Here is a 22,788-nt window from a genome sequence, read left to right as displayed (position 1 = left end):
GACGGTATTGGAAGCCATTCACAAGCTGTATTCTCAGCAGGTGATAGTCAAGGTACCCCTCCTACAACAGGGAAAGGGGTATTATTCCACACTATTTGTGGTACCGAAGCCGGACGGTTCGGTAAGACCTATTCTAAATCTGAAATCCTTGAACCTGTACATACAGAAATTCAAGTTCAAGATGGAGTCACTCAGAGCAGTGATAGCGAATCTGGAAGAAGGGGACTTCATGGTGTCCCTGGACATAAAAGATGCTTATCTGCATGTCCCAATTTACCCTTCACACCAAGGGTATCTCAGGTTCGTGATACAAAACTGTCATTATCAGTTTCAAACGCTGCCGTTTGGTTTGTCCACGGCACCTCGGGTCTTTACCAAGGTAATGGCCGAAATGATGGTTCTTCTACGAAGAAAAGGCGTATTAATTATCCCTTACTTGGACGATCTCCTGATAAGGGCAAGGTCCAGAGAACAGCTGGAAGTCGGAGTAACACTAACCCAAGTAGTGCTTCAACAACACGGGTGGATTCTGAATCTTCCAAAATCTCAATTGACCCCGACGACACGTCTGCTGTTCCTGGGAATGATTCTGGACACTGTTCAGAAAAAGGTGTTTCTCCCGGAGGAGAAAGCAAGGGAGTTATCCGAACTTGTCAGGAACCTCCTAAAACCAGGAAATGTGTCAGTACATCAATGCACAAGAGTCCTGGGAAAGACGGTGGCTTCTTACGAAGCAATTCCATTCGGCAGATTCCACGCACGAATATTTCAGTGGGATCTGCTGGACAAATGGTCCGGATCGCATCTGCACATGCATCAGCGGATAACACTGTCACCAAGAACAAGGGTGTCTCTTCTGTGGTGGTTGCAGAGTGCCCATCTGTTAGAGGGCCGCAGATTCGGCATACAGGACTGGGTCCTGGTGACTACGGATGCCAGCCTACGAGGCTGGGGAGCAGTCACACAGGGAAGAAACTTCCAGGGCGTGTGGTCAAACCTGGAGACGTCTCTTCACATAAATATACTGGAGCTAAGAGCGATTTACAATGCTCTAAGCCTGGCAAAACCGCTGCTTCAGGGTCAGCCGGTGTTGATCCAGTCGGACAACATCACGGCAGTCGCCCACGTAAACAGACATGGCGGCACGAGAAGCAGAAGAGCAATGACAGAAGCTGCAAGGATTCTTCGCTGGGCGGAAAATCATGTCATAGCACTGTCAGCAGTGTTCATTCCGGGAGTGGACAACTGGGAAGCAGACTTCCTCAGCAGACACGACCTCCACCCGGGAGAGTGGGGACTTCATCCAGAAGTCTTCCACATGATTGTGAACCGTTGGGAAAAACCAAAGGTGGACATGATGGCGTCCCGCCTCAACAAGAAACTGGACAGATATTGCGCCAGGTCAAGAGACCCTCAGGCAATAGCTGTGGACGCTCTGGTAACACCGTGGGTGTACCAGTCCGTGTATGTGTTTCCTCCTCTGCCTCTCATACCAAAGGTACTGAGAATTATACGGCTACGGGGAGTAAGAACAATACTCGTGGCTCCGGATTGGCCGAGAAGGACTTGGTACCCGGAACTTCAAGAGATGCTCACGGAAGAGCCGTGGCCTCTACCGTTAAGAAGGGATCTGCTTCAGCAGGGACCTTGTATGTTCCAAGACTTACCGCGACTGCGTTTGACGTCATGGCGGTTGAACGCCGGATTCTAAAAGAAAAGGGCATTCCAGAGGAAGTTATTCCTACCTTGATTAAAGCCAGGAAGGAAGTGACCGCACAACATTATCACCGCATTTGGAGAAAATATGTTGCGTGGTGTGAGGCCAAGAAGGCCCCAACGGAGGAATTTCAGTTGGGTCGATTCCTACATTTCCTGCAGGCAGGATTGTCTATGGGCCTCAAATTGGGGTCTATTAAGGTTCAAATTTCGGCCTTATCTATTTTCTTCCAGAAAGAATTGGCTTCAGTGCCTGAAGTACAAACCTTTGTCAAAGGTGTACTACATATACAGCCCCCGATTGTGCCTCCAGTGGCACCGTGGGATCTCAACGTAGTTTTGGATTTTCTCAAATCCCATTGGTTTGAGCCGCTCAAATCGGTAGATTTGAAGTATCTTACATGGAAAGTAACCATGCTACTGGCCCTGGCTTCAGCCAGGAGAGTATCAGAGTTGGCGGCTTTATCGTACAAAAGCCCATATCTGATTTTCCATTCGGACAGGGCAGAACTGCGGACGCGTCCTCAGTTTCTGCCTAAGGTGGTTTCGGCTTTTCACTTGAACCAGCCTATTGTGGTGCCTGCGGCTACTAGCGACTTGGAGGACTCCAAGTTGCTGGACGTTGTCAGAGCATTGAAAATATATATTTCAAGGACGGCTGGAGTCAGAAAATCTGACTCGCTGTTTATCCTGTATGCACCCAACAAGATGGGTGCTCCTGCGTCTAAGCAGACGATTGCTCGTTGGATCTGTAGCACAATCCAACTTGCACATTCTGTGGCAGGCCTGCCACAGCCTAAATCTGTAAATGCCCACTCCACAAGGAAGGTGGGCTCATCTTGGGCGGCTGCCCGAGGGGTCTCGGCATTACAACTTTGCCGAGCAGCTACGTGGTCAGGGGAGAACACGTTTGTAAAATTTTACAAATTTGATACTCTGGCTAAGGAGGACCTGGAGTTCTCTCATTCGGTGCTGCAGAGTCATCCGCACTCTCCCGCCCGTTTGGGAGCTTTGGTGTAATCCCCATGGTCCTGACGGAGTCCCCAGCATCCACTAGGACGTTAGAGAAAATAAGAATTTACTTACCGATAATTCTATTTCTCATAGTCCGTAGTGGATGCTGGGCGCCCTTCCCAAGTGCGGATTGTCTGCAATACTTGTACATAGTTATTGTTACAAAAATCGGGTTATTATTGTTGTGAGCCATCTTTTCAGAGGCTTCTTCGTTGTTATCATACTGTTAACTGGGTTCAAATCACAAGTTGTACGGTGTGATTGGTGTGGCTGGTATGAGTCTTACCCGGGATTCAAGATCCTTCCTTATTGTGTACGCTCGTCCGGGCACAGTACCTAACTGAGGCTTGGAGGAGGGTCATAGGGGGAGGAGCCAGTACACACCATGTGATCCTAAAAGCTTACTTTTTGTGCCCTGTCTCCTGCGGAGCCGCTATTCCCCATGGTCCTGTCGGAGTCCCCAGCATCCACTACGGACTATGAGAAATAGAATTATCGGTAAGTAAATTCTTATTTTCTCTCCTAGGGGATACTGGGATGGTATTAGTACCATGGAGGGTATAGATTGGGTCCATTGGAGCCTGGCACTTTAAGAAGTCTTCAATGTGTGCTGGCTCCTCCCCTCTATGCCCCTCCTGCAGATTCAGTTTAGGAAAACGTGCCCAAGGAGCCCGGGTGCATTCTCTTGAGCTCCAGAGTGTTTTCTTCAAAATTCGTTTTTAGGTTGTTATTTTCAGGCAGCACTGGCTGGCACCAGTCTGCCTGCGTCGTGGGGGGGAGGGGGAGGGGGGGGGGAACCAATTAGCCAACCAACCTCTTATAGGTTTAATGGTCCAGATCCTCGTTGACAGGACACAGCTCCTGAGGTGCTGTTTCGCATTACCCCCAGGGTGTGCGCGCACGACGACAGCATGCCGCCACCCCTAACAGAAGCTGAAGACGCTGGGGCGGTGAGTACAGAAACCGGGGACCCGGTCAGCGGGTCCCCGGTTACAGTGGCGGCATAAGGGTGCTGCAGGCACTTGGCTGTGGGCTGCGGTGCCCGCTGCGGTTACCCACAATGGCGCTGGTGCAGAAAGGGGTTTTAACCCCGTTTTCTGCATTTTGGAGATAACTGGCAGTTTAATTATGCACAGCGACCGCACGCCATTACGGGGGCAGGGCTTCAGAGGCGCCATTTCAGAAATGGCTCAGAGGAGCCATTTTCTGCTGCTTGAGACTCCAGGCTAGCGCTGCTCCTCCAGAGATCCTCCAAAGTCACCTTGTACTGGTACCAGGGGGATTTATAGAAGGGGGGTAGCATATATATATATATATATATATATATATATATATATATTGTCAGAAAACTAGTTTCCGAAGCTAAGGCTCTGGTTTATGTCCGGCAAAGCGCTGCTATAGCTGTTGCGGCATTGTGTGCTGGTCTCATCCTTCTCTATATCACTCCGTACAGGCTGTCGGGTTCTGTGTTATTTCACTACCACTTTGTTATTTCACTACTACTGTGTGTGTGTTCTGCTATATCAGTATGTCTGGCAAAAAGGCTGTGTCCATCCTGCAACACAAAGGTTTCCCCTTCTCCAGGGGGATCTCTGTTATGTAATCGGTGCTCTCTTCCTTCTCAGGGAAGTAGTACTCAGTAGCCAGAATGGCTGGAATCATTTAAGGGAATGATATCTAACATTAACACTGAATTGGCTACTGCCAGACAGGAAAGACAAATGCTTAAAAATCTGTGTATGATTTTTTAGTACATACTGCAGACCACAGACCGGCTCCTCAGCCCCCCCTGCTGGTCTCACATAAACGCACTCTCCCACATGTACTCCAATCTGACTCTGAAAATGACATGCCAGATTTGGAAGAGGTTGAAGTGGACGTAGACACAGGTGACAATACTCTGTCTCAGGGTGTGGAATCCCTAATATATTCTATTAGGGAGATCCTCAATATACCGGATAAAGAGACAGAACCTGAGGAAGAGTTTTTTTTTTTCTTCTTTTTATTTTCTTTTTTTTTATGCAAAACCAAAATCTACTACCACCTTTCCTGTCTCCAAGGAATTAAACACACTTTTTAAAGAGGCGTGGGTTAATCCTAACAAGAAATTTCAAACCCCTAAGCAGTTGCTGAATTCCTTCCCTTTCTCCCCCTGAGGATAGGAAGGTGTGGGAGAACATTCTGATTGTGGATTCTTCAGTGTCTAGGCTGTCATGTAAGATTGTGCTGCATGTACCTGGTGCTATCTCCCTACAAGACCCTGCTGACTGTAAAATTGAGACTACACCCAAATCCATTTACACTGCAGTGGGAGTCGCACAAAGGCCCACTATTGCTTGCGGTTGGATCACAAGGGCCATGGTCAAATGGTCTGGTAACATAATTGAGGGGTTTGACACTATGCCTCAAGATGAGATCCTGACTCTACTCCACCATATCCAGGATACTGCTAACTTCATGAGTGAGGCAGTCAAGGAGCTCAGCTCACAGAGCTCTGTGGCTACGGCAATGGACAGCGGATACTGATTCCAAAAACGGATGTGGAGAATCTCTTCCCTTCACGGGGGATGCCTTGTTTGGGGAGAAACTAAACAAATGGATTTCTCAAGCAACAGCAGGTAAATCCACCTATCTGCCGTCTACTGCGCCTTCGGCAAGACGTCCTTACCCCGGTCCCTCTCTACAGTCCTTTCGTGTGCCTCAAATGCAGATAACGGAAATAGAGGTAAATCTCACAGACCAGCGGCACTGGATCATTGGACCAGACTTCCGTATCTCCCTCCACAAAGCCCTCCGCGTGACGGTTGGCCCCAGCTGCAGGAGGACTTTCAGGTGGGTGCTCGATTGCAGTATTTTGCCCAGGTTTGGGTGGAGTCCTGCCGGGACCCTTGGGTGAGGGACCTCATATCCCAGGGCTACCGGTTGGAATTTCAAGATCTCGCACCTCACAGATTCTTCATTTCAGGCTTGCCAGCTTCACCTGTAGCAAGAGTTACCATGCAGGATGTCATTCAAAAACTTCTCCACACACAAGTGATTGTTCCGGTCCCTGCTCTGTTCAGAAGCAAGGGATTTTATTTGAGCCTATTTGTGGTACCGAAATTTGGTGGTTCAGTACGGCCAATCTTGAACCTCAAATCTCTGATCCCGTATCTACGTGTGTTCAAGTTCAACATGGAATCTCTAAAGGCATTGGTTTCTGGCGTAGAAGAAGGGAAATTCCTGGTATCCCTGGATATCAAGGATGTTCACCTGCACATCCCCGATATGGCCCCCTCATCAGGCTTATCTCAGACTCGCAATACAGGACCGCAAGTTCCAGGCCTTGCCCTTTGGCCTCTCCACGGCACAGAGGGTATTCACAAAAGTTATGGCAGAAATGATGCTGCAACTCCGCATGATAAGAATGAACATAGTCCCTTACTTGGACGATCTACTCATAAAAGCGTTGTCCGGGGAGTGTCTGTTGCAAAGCATCAACTTAACTACGCGTCTTCTTACAGACCATGGGTAGATCCTAAATTTACAGCCTTGACGATCCAGGCTATGGTCCATTCTCTGCTCAGGCCCCGCAAGATTTAGTTGCACCTTTGCATCCACTTGCTAGGCAAGATGGTGGCCTCCTATGAGGCAATCCAGTACCGCAGGTTCCACAGCCGCCTGTTCCCGCTGGATCTGGGTCTCACATCCACATGCACCAGAGAATATCCTTATCGCCGAAACCAAGGATCTCCCTGTTGTGGTAGCTACAAGTCTCTCACCTTGGGGTAAATTTACTAAGATGGGAGCTCTATTAAAGATGGGATGTTGCCCATAGCAACCAATCAAATTCTACTTCTCATTTATCTAGCACCTTCTAGAAGATAATACCTGGAATCTGATTGGTTGCTATAGGCAACATCCCATCTTAAATAGAACTCCCATCTTAGTAAATTTACCCCCTTGTGGAGGGTCGGAGTTTCGGAACTCAGTCTTGGACTCTCTTGACAATGCATGCAAGTCTCCGCGGTTGGGAGGCTGTGACCAAAGTGGCTCAGTTCCAAGGGAGGTGGTCGAGTCAGGAGTCTTCTCTAAATGTTCTGGAACTCGGGGCGATTTACAATGCCCTTCTACAGCCCTCCTCTCTCCTCCACGATCAGGCCATGCAGGTACAGTCGGACAGCGTCACAGCGGTGGCGTACATAAACTGACAGGGATGAACAAAAAGCCGGGCTGTCATGCGAAAGGTGTAAAGGATACTCCTCTGGGCAGAAGCCAATGCAAGGGCCATCTTGGCCATATTCATTCTGGGAGTGGGCAACTGGCAAGCAGACTTTCTCAGCAGACACGACCTCCATCCGGGGGAATGGGACCTTCACCATCAGGTGTTTCAACAGCTAGTTCAACGGTGGGGCTGTCGGCTGATAGACATGATGGCTTCTCGTCTCAACAAGAAGCTGCGTCGCTACTGTTCCAGAACGAGGCATCCGCAGGCTGTAGCGGTGGACACTCTGACGGCGCTGTGGACTTACCCGTTCATCTGTCTGATTCATCCAATTCTTCTCATTCCCAGAGCTCTAAAAAGACTCAAAAGAGAAAGCGTTCAAGCAATTCTGATTGCCCTGGATTGGCCTCGCCGGGCATGGTATGCGGACCTCCTGACCATGTCTCTCGAAGAGCCCTGGCCTCTACCGCTTCTCAAGGATCTTCTTCAACAAGGGCCGTTTGTCTATCCAGACTTACTGTGGCTACGTTTGATGGCTTGAAGTTGAGAGGGAGATTCTAGCCAGAAAAGGTTATCTCGACTATGGTCCAAGCCCGAAAAGGTGGTCACGTCGAAGCATTACCACCGTATCTGGAAGAAATGTTTCTTGGTAGAAAATATTCTACTGTGGAACTTCATCTTGGCCGTTTCCTGCTCTTCCTGCAAGTAGGAGTGGGTTTGGGCCTACAGTTAGGCTCCCTCAAAGTTCAGAGTTCGGCTTTGTCCATATTCTTCCAGAGGCAGTTGGCTTTGATTCCGGAGGTACAGATGTTCTTAAAGGGTGTCCTTCGCATTCAAACGCCCTTTGTCCCTCCCACGGCTCCGTGGGATCTCAGTGTGGTCCTGACCTTTCTCCACTCTGACTGGTTTGAACCTTTACACATTGTGGACTTGAAATATCTTACTTGGATGATTGTCATGTTGCTGGTATTGTCTTCTGCGCGGTGTGTGTCGGAATTGGGGTCCTTATCCTGTAAGAGCCCTTACTTGATATTCCACAAGGATAGGGCGGAACTCAGGACTCGCCCACACTTTTTGACGAAAGTGGTGTCTGCTTTTCACTTAAATCAACCAATAGTGGTTCCGGTGTTGTCTGACACGTCGGTTGCTCCAAAGTCCCTGGACGTGGTTCGGACTTTGAGGATTTACACCAAAAGGACAGCTTGTCGCAAAAAGATTGACTCTTTGTCTTTTATGACGCTACCAAGATTGGATGTCCTGCTTCCAAGCAGTCCATTGCTCGTTGGATCAGAATGACCTATCCAACAGGCTTATTCTTCAGCAGCATTGCCACTGCTGTGTTCTAATAAGGCCCCCTCTGCTAGGTTGGTGGGTTCTTCCTGGGCTGCTGCCCAGGGTGTCTCTGCCTTACAATTGTGCTGTGCGGCTACTTGGTCTGGTTCGAACACGTTTGTGAAATACTGTAGGTTTGATACCTTGGGCGTTGAGGACTTTCAGTTTGGTCAATCTGTTTTGCAGGGGTATTAGCGCTCTCCCACCCGTTCTGGGAGCTTTGGGACTTCCTCATGGTACTAATACCATCCCAGTATCCCCTAGAACGTTAGAGAAAATAGGAATTTAATACCTACTGGTAATTCCTTTTCTGCGGCGGGGTACACTGGGCTCCACAAGGAATGGACAATGGGGTGTAGAGTAGGATCTTGATCCGAGGCACCAACAGGCTCAAAGCTTTCCGTCAAGGGGTCAGGATACTGCCGTATTTGGACGACTTGTTAATCCTGGCAAATTCCTCAGAACTTCTCCTGCGTCATCTAGATGTGACGGTCCGGTTTCTGCAAGCCCACGGGTGGCTCATCAACTGAAAGAAGTCATCCCTGATCCCTGCTCAGAGCATGGTACATCTGGGAGCACTATTGGACACTCACAACCAGCGGTTGTTCCTGTCTCAGGAGAAAGTCCTGAAACTTCAGGACAGGATTCGTTGCTTCCTATCTCGTCCACAAGTGTCGATACATTCGGCGATGCAGGTGCTGGGCCTCATGGTGTCAGCATTCGACATGGTGGAGTACGCTCAATTTCACTCTCGTCCTCTCCAGAGGCTGATTCTAGCCAAATGGGACGGCCTGCCTCACCGGAACAGGTCTCAAATGATCTCATTGACTCCGGAGGTCCGTCTGTCGCTGCTCTGGTGGCTCCGGGACCAACAACTGTGCAGGGGCCGTCCATTCTGGATATCCGACTGGGTCCTGTTGACGACAGATGCCAGTCTAAGAGGTTGTGGCGCGGTGCTGGAGCAACACTCCCTTCAGGGGCAGTGGACCAAGGAGGAGTCCCTCCTCTCGATCAATATTCTGGAGTTGCGGGCGGTCTTCAATGCCTTGAACCTAGCCCAGCATTTAATTCAGAACCGTCCTGTTCAAGTACAGTCGGACAACGCCACCACAGTGGCTTACATAAATCATCAAGGCGGCACTCGAAGTCGCCTAGCAATGAAGGAAGTCTCACGGATTCTACAGTGGGCAGAACGCCATCTACTGGCCATATCGGCAGTATTCATTCCGGGAGTCCTGAATTGGGAAGCGGACTTTCTCAGTCGTCAGGACGTGCATGCCGGCGAGTGGGGCCTTTCAGACGTAGATCTTATGGCGTCTCGACACAATCACAAGGTTCCGGTCTTCGGAGCAAGGACATGGGATCCTCAAGCAGCATTCGTGGATGCGCTGGCGGTATCGTGGAGGTTTCGGCTGCCGTACGTGTTCCCTCCGGTGTCACTCCTGCCCAGGGTTATTCGGAAGTTCAAGCAAGAAAAAGGAATTCTGCTTCTCATAGCTCCAGCGTGGCCCAGATGGCACTGGTTCTCAGACCTGCAAGGCCTATCATCAGTGCGTCCAATTCTACTCCCACAACGCCCAGACCTCCTCGTTCAGGGCCCCTGTGTCTACCAGGACCTAGCCCTGCTGTCTTTGACGGCGTGGCTCTTGAAGCTTCCGTCTTAAGGGCTAAAGGGTTTTCTGAGGCGGTCATTCAAACTATGTTGCGGGCCCGGAAACCGGCTTCGGCTCGAATTTACTATAGGGTCTGGCATTCTTACTTTGTTTGGTGCGCATCTAACGATTATGACGCTTCCAAGTTTAGTATAGCCAAGTTGTTGGCTTTTCTTCAGCAGGGCCTGGACTTAGGCCTGCGTCTGGCCTCCCTCAAGGTTCAAATATCTGCCTTGTAGGTGTGGTTTCAGAGAAAAATTGCGACCTTACCTGATGTGCATACCTGTACTCAGGGCGTGTTGCGTATCCAATCTCCCTATGTCCCGCCTGTGGCTCCTTGGGACTTGTCGGTGGTTTTGGAGGCGTTACAAGAGTCTCCGTTTGAACCTCTTGTGGCTTTTCCCTTAAGGTGGTGTTTCTGCTGGCTATTGCTTCAGCTAGAAGAGTGTCGGATTTGCGTGCCTTGTCATGTAGTTCCCCATATCTGATATTTCACCGTGACCGGGCAGTTCTTAGGACTCGTCCCGGCTATCTACCTAAGGTGGTTTCTTCGTTCCACCTTAATCAGGAGATTGTAGTTCCGGCACTTGTTTCTCCTGATCTGTCTCCCAAAGAGCGGTCTTTGGATGTGGTACGGGCACTCCGTATCTATGTGAAGAGAACTGCTCCTATTAGGAAATCTGATTCTCTTTTTGCTGTGTTTGGGTTTCACAAACGTGGCTGGCCTGCTCACAAGCAAACTCTGGCCAGATGGATTAGAGTGGTGATTGCACATGCTTATGTGAAGGCTGGTCTCTTTGCTCCTGATCACATTAAGGCCCATTCTACTTGGTCTGTTGGACCTTCTTGGGCGCCCAACGTGGTGCGACCCTTGAACAATTGTGCAAGGCGGCTACGTGGTCCTCTGTGAACACGTTCATAAGGTTCTATGCCTTCGATACTGTCGATTCCCAGGATGCTTCCTTTGGAAGCCGGGTTCTTGTGCCCGCTACAGTGCGGCCCCTCCCATAAGGAACTGCTTTAGAACATCCCCATTGTCCATTCCTTGTGGAGCCCAGTGTACCCCGCAGCAGAAAACGAGTTTTATGGTAAGAACTTACCTTTGTTAAAACTCTTTCTGCGAGGTACACTGGGCTCCACAAGGCGCCCACCCTGACACTTCTTTGGGTTGGTATGGCATTAGCCGCTGACACGTGTCCTGTCGTGAGAATGCTGTGTTGTGGCTAATAACCGTTGTCGTCTCTTTTCCTGCTACTGCATTAGACTGGTTAACTAAAAACTGAGATCCTGTGCAGGGAGGCGGGGTGATATAGGAGGCGGCGCTATGCATTCTGGGAACAGTCAAAGCTTTGAGCTTGTTGGTGGCTCGGATCAAGATCCTACTCTGCACCCCATTGTCCAGTCCTTGTGGAGCCCAGTGTACCTCGCATAAAGAGTTTTAACAAAGGTAAGTTTTTACCATAAAACTCGTTTTCTCGTAGTCCGTAGAGGATAGTGGGCGCCCGCCTCAGTGCTTCGTGTTTCCTGCTGACCTTGTTGTAAGTTTTCTTGGTTGGGTCTGCTTTTGCTGTCCCTGTTCCTGTTCTGGTTAGCGTTGCTATCTCTTGTTACTGTTGTGTGTTGGTTCGTTGCCTCACCGCTTTTCTTGTCTATATTTTCCTTCTCTCAAAGTATGTCCGTCTCCTCGGACACAGTTTTCCGAGACTGAGTCTGCAGGAGGGGCATAGAGGGGAGGAGCCAGCACACACTGAAGATTTCTTAAAGTGCCAGGCTCCAGTGGACCCAATCTATACCCCCCATGGTACTAATACCATCCCAGTATCCCCTACGGACTACGAGAAAAGGAATTACTGGTAGGTATAAAATTCCTATTTTCTCCAGCTCTGTACATTTTATTGTGGCCAGATTGACACCTGTGTTTTTGCTGGAGACCACGGTGACCTAGGGACCTAATGGGTAAGTGCAGCAGAGGAAGGCTCTTTCCTGCCTGGACATTTTGAGTGAATGCAGTAGCGCGATTCTGCTCTCTGTTATAGGGATGCCCTTTTTTGGGGGGGGTGGGGGGAGGGGTGGCAGCAACAACTAGTGAGCTTCTCCCCTAAGTGTTGTGTTTAGATGTGGAAAGAGGCATAAGCAATACTCATAGAGATTTCTATCAGGTACATATAAAGTGGTTTTCCTGAGGAAAACATAATGTGGGCAAAATCCTGTTATAAATGAGCCCTTATGATACACCTGGCCATATGTGGGTGAGACTGCTGGGCATTATAAGCTGGTGAGATGCTGCTGGGTTTTGTACTATTACACTGCTGTGTGTTATGGTCGTAGTGTTGACATTCATTGTGTAGACACTAATGAAATGTCGACATATCGTTCCTGGTGACCCAGTAGCATCTTCTGGGTCATGTGACCGTCAGCAGAGCCGTCCCTAACCAATATGATGCCCTAGGCAAGATTTTGGTTGGTGCCCCCTAGCACCGCCGCTAGTTCCGCCTCTGGCCCTGCACCCCTTTCCCAGCACCATCACCCCTCTCCCATAGCAATCCTCATTTTGGTGTCCCTACTACCTATATTTTAAATAATGCCCTTACACATGTCCCTTACACATATGCTGCACATTATTAATGCCCTTATACACATAATGACACACACAGTACCCCTTACACATATGCCGCACATTATGAATGCGCTTATACACATAATGAAACACACAGTGCCCCTTACACATTTGCCGCACATTATGAATGCGTTTATACACATAACACACACAATGCCCCTTACACATGTGCCGCACACTATTGCAACCAACCCACTTACACACAGCACTCACACAGCCACTAACACTGTGATCTCTGCTTCTGCTTGGATACAAATGTGTTCTCATACATCTTGCCTCAATACGCCATGCAGCAGGAGATGCCTGGCGTGAGTCAGCTGGCAGCTCTGCTAATGTTGGGCGCCTTTTTTTAATGAACTATGTAACTAAGATGCACAAGCAGCTTATGATTAAAATGATATGTGGCATGCCTATATTCTGTGTGTGACTGTATCTGCATACGAAATGCTACAGTACGTTACAGTGATTTCCAGGAATACACTGTAATGCAGCATTTCATATGCAGATACAGCCGCAGTCACACACAGAATATAGGCATGCAGCATATAGTTTTAATCAACAGAAGCTGCTTGTGCCCCTAGGCATACAAAATGCCCTAGGCATTTGCCTAGTTTATGCCTAGATCCTGCTCTGACAGTCAGTTCCTGTGGAGTGATCTGACAATAAAGCGATCTGGTGTGTATACCTGATCTAATCCTCCCGCTAGTGCCCAACCCCAGCTTCCCCCTAATGCCTAACCCTTCTGTCCTGCAGCCTGAAGTTGGGTATACACTGGATAGATGTTGCTCCAAAACGGCTTAATCTTTCAGTGTGTACCCAAGACTGCGGTCACATGCTACAGGCGCTTGGTTTGATGCGCTGCACACCAAACCAGGCGTCCATCGCTAGCATCCTGTGTTATGTTAATGAAGGATGGAACATGGTCGCTCCATTCTTCATTAAAGTTGCCCCCGTGTGTAGGAGAAATTCTGGCTGATGGGGTTTTATTCCTATGTCGGAATGAATCCCCGTCACGCCAGTGTGTACTCAGCATTACCCTAATGGCGACATTCTGAGAGTGTCGAAATGTTACCTGTTGACATTTTAACTTTTGACATAAAGGTTTTCTGCAGTGAAAAATGAGAGTTACAGAATAATCCGTTCATGTTAAAATGCTGCAAAATCTGCAGTTACACAGAAAAAAGTGTCCCAGACTAGGCTTCTGACAAAAAATAAAAATAAAATGAAAGTAGGATGATTGAATTTCTTATATTCGCTCTACACCAGAGAGCGCTACTGTAGGTTAGCTATTGTATGACATGTTGCAGTTATCGTCTGACAATTGGCAGTCTTTGTGCAGGAATGTGAGATGGCATGAATCAAGCTACACTGTAACAGCATATCCGCCTACACCTTATTGCAGTGGATTCCAAACTTTTTTGAATCACGGCGCCCTAGAATATCAGAATTTTTTTCACGGCACCCCTAGGCCAAAAATTTCTTATTGAGAAATTTAGAAAGAAATATTACATTAAGTGGATCGCGTTTATATGTTATCCTTAGGGGCAGTTGTGTGGTGAGGGACAAGATTTACTTCTGTTTGACCACATATTTTATGACTGGCAGGCACCAGCACTGGTTTTGCCTATTATATTGACCATGAATAATTTGAATTGGTCCTGGACCACCAACCCAGGGCACCCCTGCAAGTGTCCCGAGGCACCCCAGGGAGCCACAGCACACAGTTTGGGAACCTCTGCCTTATTGTACAGAATGGTTATCTTTTATCCCATGTAAATTAGTTTACCATTTTCTATTAAAAGATTAAATACGTGATACCCTGGTCAGCAGCTGATGGTGCAGAAACTTTAAGTTATCATGTATGTATCAATACCATAGAATTTTATAATAAAGGGAACATCTTTTTAATTTATCGATGGGTTTGGTCGAATGCCTTCATAGCCTTTAATCCCTGCAGTTGTATTTGCTTCATTGTGTTTCCTGCAGGGAAGTACTAATGCTAGTACTTTTCTGTGTACTTTGTTGGCAATATGTCATTTTCAGACACCGCTGAGATCTTTAAACCACAAAATAAAGCGAGAGCTGTAATATTGAGAGGATTGTCACTTGAAAGTAAGACCAAGATGACGGGTTATGATAAGTGCGTTTTTAGTACATTGTAAGCTCTGTATGCAGGGTTAGACCTGTCTATTATGTTATCTTATTATGTTACTGTAGTCGTAAGGGTTGCTTGCATATTACATGGGGAACTATGTATGCCAATTATCCATACCGCAGTAAACGTGTTAATGAAAATTGTTCATATCAGGTGGCTTCAACCAGACTCCTATGCTGATCCACAGAAGACTTCATTAATTCTTAATAAAGATGATATCAGATGTGGCTGGCCCACCACTATAACTGTACAGACAAAAGATCAATATGGGGATGTTGTTCATGTACCCAATATGAAGGTATGTTAAGCACACAAAGCTGTGTAATGCTGCCTCTTGGCTTCTCTTCACTCATTTTATTTCTGTTAATCTCACATTGATAAGAAACAAGAGCAGAGACAATGCAATGATTTTCTGATATGTAAGCCTTACCAGCAAGTATATCATATTAAATATAAAGTTTGTATTGTCTAAATCTCATGACAATTTGGCAAGGCAGTGACATGTATCACATTCCATCTGAAGTGTTAAAGTGTTCTGCTTAATAATCTGCATCATTTTCCGCACTAATTTCGGTAGATAAATTGTTATGTTCTTTAGCCGGTGGTATCTTTACCTGCCAGGTTTTCTAGACCAGTTTCTTGAAGTGTCCTGTAATGATCTTCCAGAAGCTGGTATTTTTGGCTCCAAATATATATTCATTAACCTTCTTAGTAGAGTTAGGGGTGTATTCAATAATTGTCGGAAGATGCCATCTTGTCGGAAAGATGGCAGCTTCCGACAGGTTTAGGTTGGAAGGGGTTCCAACCTCTTCAATGCCGGCTGATTTTTTTCAGACAAGTCGGGAATTCCCGACAGGTTTTAGCCTAGTTTCCGACAATGGCAATCCGACTTTAAAGAAAGTCGGATTGCCATTGTCGGGAACGGGCCAAATACGTCAGGCTTAGCCCCGCATTGAATACTGACCTGTCGGATCCTTTCCGTTGGAAAGGATCTGACAGGTATTGAATATACCCCTTAATCTCCAGTCCTTTGACAAATTTTGAGGGGATCTGTTACCACAGACTCCCCAAGCAATGTATAAAATCTACCCATTACCGTGCGCCACTTGTGACCAAAAAAGCCCTGGACCCCAAAACACAAAGCTAATTAGTATACTTTTGCAGGCTGCCAGATGAGGTCTCTTAGACCATAATTAGCTAAATCTCCTATTTCTACAAGATGAGGATTTGTGTACAATCTACTACTATATATTTTGTGTTTAGTCTCTACCATGCTAGATGTTGATTACGGATCACTATTTCCAATGTGTTAGAAACTGGATAAATTATCTCCTTTTTGCACAATGAGTTTGAGATGACCATCTCCTTTCTAAACAACACCATTAATGCCTTATCTTCAACTGCTATTTGTTTTCCCTGCTTGTTGTGCCAATAGATAGCAGGGATAGGGGGGTATTCAGACACAAAAACAAACTTTTTTGGTGCAGATTTTTTCCAGGCTGTTCAGCTTGCCCCGTCCAGGGAAAAAAAAGCACTTTTCGTGTGAAAAACTCATAGGATCTGCCAAAAGTCGCGAACCTATGTATTTTCACGGGACATAATTGGGAAAAACAAAGCCTGCTTGGTTTCGCCTACCTTACAAAATCCTAGATAAGTGTCTGCATCAGGGCTAATTGAATAGCCCTAGGCAGGTGAATTTACCGCGGCTAATTGAATACTGCCCAAAACCTATTGAATGCATAAATAAAGATAAATGCCTAGTGCAAAACACTGAAAACATGCTGAAACACCACTTTGACACGCCTTCCTTTCTCATGTAGTAGCAACGGAGACCTGTTTTAATAATGAAACTCTATTTTCAAATATAAGGGTTTTATTGTCTCATATTACAGCTTAAACTGCAAAGTGATTCTACATTAGGGCTCTCAGACCATCTTCTATAATTGTGATTGTTGGGTAAATTCACACAAATTAGGGCATACTTCATGCACTCTTACCATCCAGGGTGCGGGTAAATAAAAGTACAGTACTCAGTATGTACTTTGTGAATGCAAACCAGAATGTAAAATAATATTGGTTATTCCTCCTGTGCAATGTGCTGTTTTAACAGCTATGAATAATTTTGCTTTCCAAATTTTATTATGATCCACTAAAACATTTTAAATACATACTTAACATTAAAGTTAGACATCGGCTATTTACATTCATATGGACTTCAGGTACATACTGATTTCCAAAGTCAAGTATGTAAATATTAGATGCAGAGGGATCTTTTTGAAAACCATATAGTAAGTGCATAGTGTTGTCAGAAACTTAAGATCCTCCTGAAACTGACCCTCCTTTATCTACTAAAAAGTTGTGATTGAGACACTGCTGTGTGGCCAGATTACTTGTGCTGACACCGCTTCCTAAACCAAATTCTTGCACCCTACAATTTCACAGTTATCTCCATTGCAGGGTAATGATGTGTTTTACTGGTCTAATTCTAGGTGGAAGTGAAAGCTGTACCTGTGTCCCAAAAAAAGACTTCCATGCAGCAGGAGCAGCTGAAAAAACTTCCCCGAATACCAGGCAGCCCGTCATCCACAGCTTCTGCTAGCTCTGATATGACCTTTGGTGGTCTTCCTTCACCGAAACTTGAGGCTTCCTACGAACCAATGATTGTGAAGGAAGCCCGTTACATTGCTATCACAATGATGAAGGTGAGGGTGTGCAAAACTATATATATAAACTATACATCATATTATGTATGTTATATAAATGTGTCTGTAGGTGTGTGTGTGTGTGTGTGTGTGTGTGTGTATATCTCACACAGACACACACATAAAATGTGCATTGGTCATCAGCACACAGACCAGCATGATGTAGTTTTAAACCAGAATTTTATTTGGCTGATCCATCAATATAAAGAAGCCACTATGGCCTTGAATGAGTATTCAGCAGTTCATGAACTTGGAAAGGCGGTGGATGAGTCATGGTGACAGATGTATTGCTGTAATACAGGTTTTTTTTATTTTTATTTTATTTTGGCAAAAAAGGGAAGCATTTTCCCCTTGAGTATAATCACTTGACTGTCTACCGCATTGCTGTGACTGATGGTTCTATTTATATCAAGATTAGTGCTGTAAACAAAGAATTTCAAATATTTGTCAAAACTACATTTTGTACTTTGCATTAGAATTGAAATGCTTTGGTTTTCTTCACAGGCATATGAAAGTTACTCATTTGAAGAACTTCGATATGCCTCACCAATGCCTAAAAGGTAAGTTACTATCTCTAGCAAAGCAATAAATGGCTTTGCCACAGACAACTTTCTCATACTGTACAGTATGTAGTGACATTCATTGGGTGAAATTCAATTGTTTGAAAAGTTGGTTGGGTTTCTGTCTTTTCTGTCTATTAGACTCCCAACTGACTTTCTTCCTTAATCCACTAGGGGACACTGGAAGGTCTTCACGGTGGGGTATAGATGGTGGCTAAGTGGAGCCGGCACTTTAAATTCTTTAGAACTGTGACTGGCTCCTCCCCTCTACAGTATGTTCCCCCTACAGACCAGTTTAAAAAATGTGCCCGAGGGAACCGGTCCTCTCTCTGGACTTCTCCAGAGAAAATTACATTTTTTCCTTTTCAGAACTGAGGACAGACAGGCAGCCTACTGCCCCTGTCTGTCTGCATCGTGGGAGCTTCCGGTGGGACTTTGGCACTGTCTTTTTATTAAACTGTAGCCTCAGCTCCTGGCTATAGGGACATCAGTCCCAGGGGTGATTCCACAATGATCCCCACAGCCTGTACCCTGGCTGGATAGCAAGGCAGGAGTGAGTATGTGCCGGGGCTCTGATTAGAAGAGTCCCCGGTTTATAAGACTATCAGGGCACTTTCCCCTAGCGCTAGCCGCAGCTGTACTTCTGTACCTTGCCGGGGGCTAGTTTTAAAAGCATTGTTTGGGCACCATGGCGGGGGGCGGAGCTAAGCTCACGAGCTGCTCACTCCCCAGTTTCTATGAATGCGCGCCATTGGCAGGGGGCAGAGCTATGCTCCGAGCGACTCACTTCCCAGCTTCTATAACATTGGCAGAGGGCGGAGCTACGCTCCGAGCGGCTTCAGTCTCCAGGACAGGGTGCCAATAGCAAGACGGGGCTACGCTCCAGGGACCAGAAGGGTGCCAGTAGTGGGAGGCGTGGTTACACTCCTGGAAGGCTCCTACTTCCGGCAGGTGAGCGCGAGTCTCCGCAATCTCTGCGCCATTACTCACAGCTCCTACTGCAGCTGGGTTCACTTCACCAGAGGCTGCAGTTACCTGACCAGCGATGGAACTGGTAGTATGTTTGCTGGGGGTGTGGAGAGTGCAGTGAATAGAGCCATAGGGGGGTGTGTGTGTGTGTGTGTATATATATATTTCTCTAACGTCCTAGTGGATGCTGGGGACTCTGTAAGGACCATGGGGAATGGACGGGCTCCGCAGGAGACATGGGCACTTTAAGAAAGAATTTAGATTCTGGTGTGCTCTGGCTCCTCCCTCTATGTCCCTCCTCCAGACCTCAGTTTGAATCTGTGCCCGGACGAGCTGGGTGCTGTTCAGTGAGCTCTCCTGAGCTTGCTGTAAGAAAGTATTTTGTTAGGTTTTTTATTTTCAGGGAGCTCTGCTGGCAACAGACTCCCTGCATCGTGGGACTGAGGGGAGAGAAGCAGCTCTACTCTCTGCAGATAGGTCCTGCTTCTTAGGCTACTGGACACCATTAGCTCCAGAGGGATCGTACACAGGATCTCACCCTCGTCGTCCGATCCCAGAGCCGCGCCGCCGTCCCCCTCGCAGAGCCGGAAGACAGAAGCCGGGTGAGCATAAGAAGCAAGAAGACTTCGCAATCGGCGGCAGAAGACTCCAGTCTTCACTGAGGTAGCGCACAGCACTGCAGCTGTGCGCCTTTGCTCCCACACACACCCACATACTCCGGTCACTGTAAGGGCGCAGGTGGGGGGGGGGGGCACCCTGGGCAGCAATTAGGACCTCTTTGGCAAAAGTTTGCATAATATACAGTTAGGCACTGTATATATGTATGAGCCCCCGCCAAGAAAATGTATATTTAAGCGGGACAGAAGCCCGCCGTCGAGGGGGCGGGGCTTCTTCCTCAGCACTCACCAGCGCCATGTTTTTTCTCCACAGCACCGCTGAGAGGAAGCTCTCCCCTGCAGATACACGGTAGAAGAGGGTAAAAAGAGAGGGGGGGCACATAATTAGGCGCAAAAATCAATGTAAACAACAGCTACTGGGTTAACATTAACTTACTGTGTTATTCCTGGGTTATATAGCGCTAGGGTGCGTGCTGGCATACTCTCTCTCTGTCTCTCCAAAGGGCCTTGTGGGGGAATTGTCTTCAGATGAGCATTCCCTGAGTGTGTGGTGTGTCGGTACGTGTGTGTCGACATGTCTGAGGTAAAAGGCTCCCCTAAGGAGAAGATGGAGCAATTGTGTGTGTGAGGGGTGTCTCCGTCGACAACGCCAACACCTGTTTGGATATGTGTAATTAAGTGCTACGGTGAAATTATTGCACAAAAGATTAGAGAACAGACAGGGAATCTACCCATGTCTGTACCTATGTCGCAGAGACCTTCAGAGTCTCTCAATGATCACTATCCAAAATAATAGACACTGATATCGACACGGAGTCTGACTCCAGTGTCGACTACGATAATGCAAAGTTACAGCCAAAATGGCAGGAAAGTATTCAATATATGATTACTGTAATAAAAGATGATTTGCATATCACTGATGACTCATCTGTCCCTGACACAAGGGTACACATGTTTAAGGGGAAGAAAGCCGAGGTAAATTTCCCTCCTCTCATGATGAAAAAGAGCGGGAATCTCCAGACAAGAGACTGCAGTTTCCCACAAAGAATTCTCAGGGAGTATCCTTTCCCTACTAGGGCCAGGATACGATGGGAATCTTCCCCTAGGGTGTCACGTTTGCCCAAAAGGTAGCCCTGACTTAACAGCTATCCTCAGGGATCCTGCAGATAGCGTGCACATTCTGGTACACTATTCAGACCGGCGATTGTGTCGGCATGGGTTTATAGCGCTGTAGCAGCGTGGTCAGGTACCTTATCAGCAGAGATTGAGACCCTAGTATGTGTGTATGTGTGTATATATATATATATATATATATATATATATATATATATATTAAAGATGCTGTCTTAAGATAGATATATATATATATATATATATATATATATATATATATATAAAACATGCCTAAAGAGACATTAGTCTACTGGGTTCTAGAGTCAACGCTATGTCGATTTCTGCTTGACGTGTCCTGTAGAATATGCAATGGACAGGTGATGCCGACTTAAGAGGCATTTGGAAGGCTGAGGATTGTGTGGAGAAGGGATCTCGGACCTGGTCTCCACAGCTATAGTTGGTAATTCTGATCTTTTGCCTTATATTCCTGCACAGCCTAGGAAAGCACGACATTATCAAATGCAGCCTTTCGATCACAAAGAAACAAGAAAGTCCGAGGTGCGTCCTTTCTTGCCGGAGGCAGGGGCAGAGGAAAGAAGCTGCACAACACAGCTAGTTCCCAGGAACAGAAGTCCTCCCCGGCCTCTACAAAATCCACCGCATGTCGCTAGGGCTCCACAGGCAGAGCTAGGCCCGGTGGGGGCACGTCTTCGTAATTTCAGCCACAAGTGGGTTCACTCCCTGTTGGATCCCTGGGCAATTGATAGTTTCTCAGGGATACAAGCTGGACTTTGAGGAGATGCCCCTCACCGACGGCCCTGCCGGCTTCCCCCCACGAGAGGGAAATAGTGTTAACTGCAATTCACAAATTGTATCTTCAAAAGGTGGTGGTCAAGGTTCCCCTCCTTCAACAAGGAGGGGGTTATTATTCGACCATGTTGTAGTCCCGAAACCGGACGGTTCGGTCAGACCCATATTGAATTTAAAATCCCTGAATATATACCTGAAAAGGTTTAAGTTCAAGATGGAATCGCGAAGAGCGGTCATCGCAAGCCTGAAAGGGGGAGATTTTATGGTGTCTCTGGACATAAAGGATGCATACCTTCATGTCCCCATTTATCCACCTCATCAGGCGTACCTCAGATTTGTGGTACAGGATTGTCATTACCAATTTCAGACGTTGCCGTTTGGGCTTTCCACGGCCCCGAGAATCTTCACCAAGGTAATGGCGGAAATGATGGTGCTCCTGCGGAAGCAAGGTGTCACAATTATCCCATACTTGGACGATCTCCTCATAAAAGCGAGATCAAGAGAGCAGTTGCTGAACAGAGTATCACTTTCTCTGGAAGTGTAACGGCAACACGGCTGGATTCTAAATATTCCAAAGTCGCAGTTGGTTCCTACCGGTCATCTGCCTTTCCTAGGCATGATTCTAGACACAGACCAGAAAAGGGTTTATCTCCCGATAGAGAGAGCTCAGGAGCTCATGACACTGGTCAGGAATCTATTAAAACCAAAACAGGTGTCAGTGCATCACTGCACTCGAGTCCTGGGAAGGATGGTGGCATCATACGAGGCCATTCCCTTCGGCACGTTCCATGCAAGGACCTTCCAATGGGACTTACTGGACAAATGGTCCGGATCACATCTTCAGATGCATCGGTTAATCACCCTGTCCCCTAGGGCCAGGGTGTCACTCCTGTGGTGGCTGCAGAGTTCTCACCTTCTAGAGGGACGCAGATTCGGAATTCAGGACTGGGTCCTGGTGACCACGGACGCTAGCCTCCGAGGGTGGGGAGCAGTCACACAGGGAATAAATTTCCAAGGTCTGTGGTCAAGTCAAGAGACTTGCCTTCACATCAACATCCTGGAACTAAGGGCCGTATACAACGCCCTACGTCAAGCGGAGCACTTGATTCGCGACCAACCGGTTCTGATTCAGTCAGACAACATCACCGCAGTGGCTCAGGTGAACCGCCAAGGCGGCACAAGGAGCAGAGTGGTGATGGCAGAAGCCACCAGAATTCTTCGCTGGGCGGAGAATCACGTAAGCGCTCTGTCAGCAGGGTTCATCCCGGAAGTGGACAACTGGGAAGCAGACTTCCTCAGCAGACACGACCTCCACCCGGGAGAGTGG

General features: G+C 47.3%; 1 protein-coding gene across 16 annotated transcripts in view; it reads left to right on the top strand.

Annotated features, from left to right (window-relative positions):
- Nucleotides 1-22,788, top strand: part of MYCBP2 (MYC binding protein 2) — a 705,517-nt gene that overhangs the window by 461,350 nt on the left and 221,379 nt on the right. For all 16 annotated transcript variants that reach the window (XM_063952980.1, XM_063952968.1, XM_063952974.1 and 13 more), the window contains 3 exons: nucleotides 14,844-14,988; nucleotides 17,180-17,392; nucleotides 17,897-17,952. In XM_063952980.1, coding sequence (XP_063809050.1) covers nucleotides 14,844-14,988; nucleotides 17,180-17,392; nucleotides 17,897-17,952 — 414 coding nt within the window. The remainder of the gene's footprint in view (nucleotides 1-14,843; nucleotides 14,989-17,179; nucleotides 17,393-17,896; nucleotides 17,953-22,788) is intronic.

This window comes from Pseudophryne corroboree, chromosome 2 (assembly GCF_028390025.1).
Source record: "Pseudophryne corroboree isolate aPseCor3 chromosome 2, aPseCor3.hap2, whole genome shotgun sequence".
Lineage (NCBI taxonomy): Eukaryota > Metazoa > Chordata > Amphibia > Anura > Myobatrachidae > Pseudophryne > Pseudophryne corroboree.
Note: the sequence above shows the minus strand (reverse complement) of the source record. Positions and strands in the feature narration are given on the sequence as shown.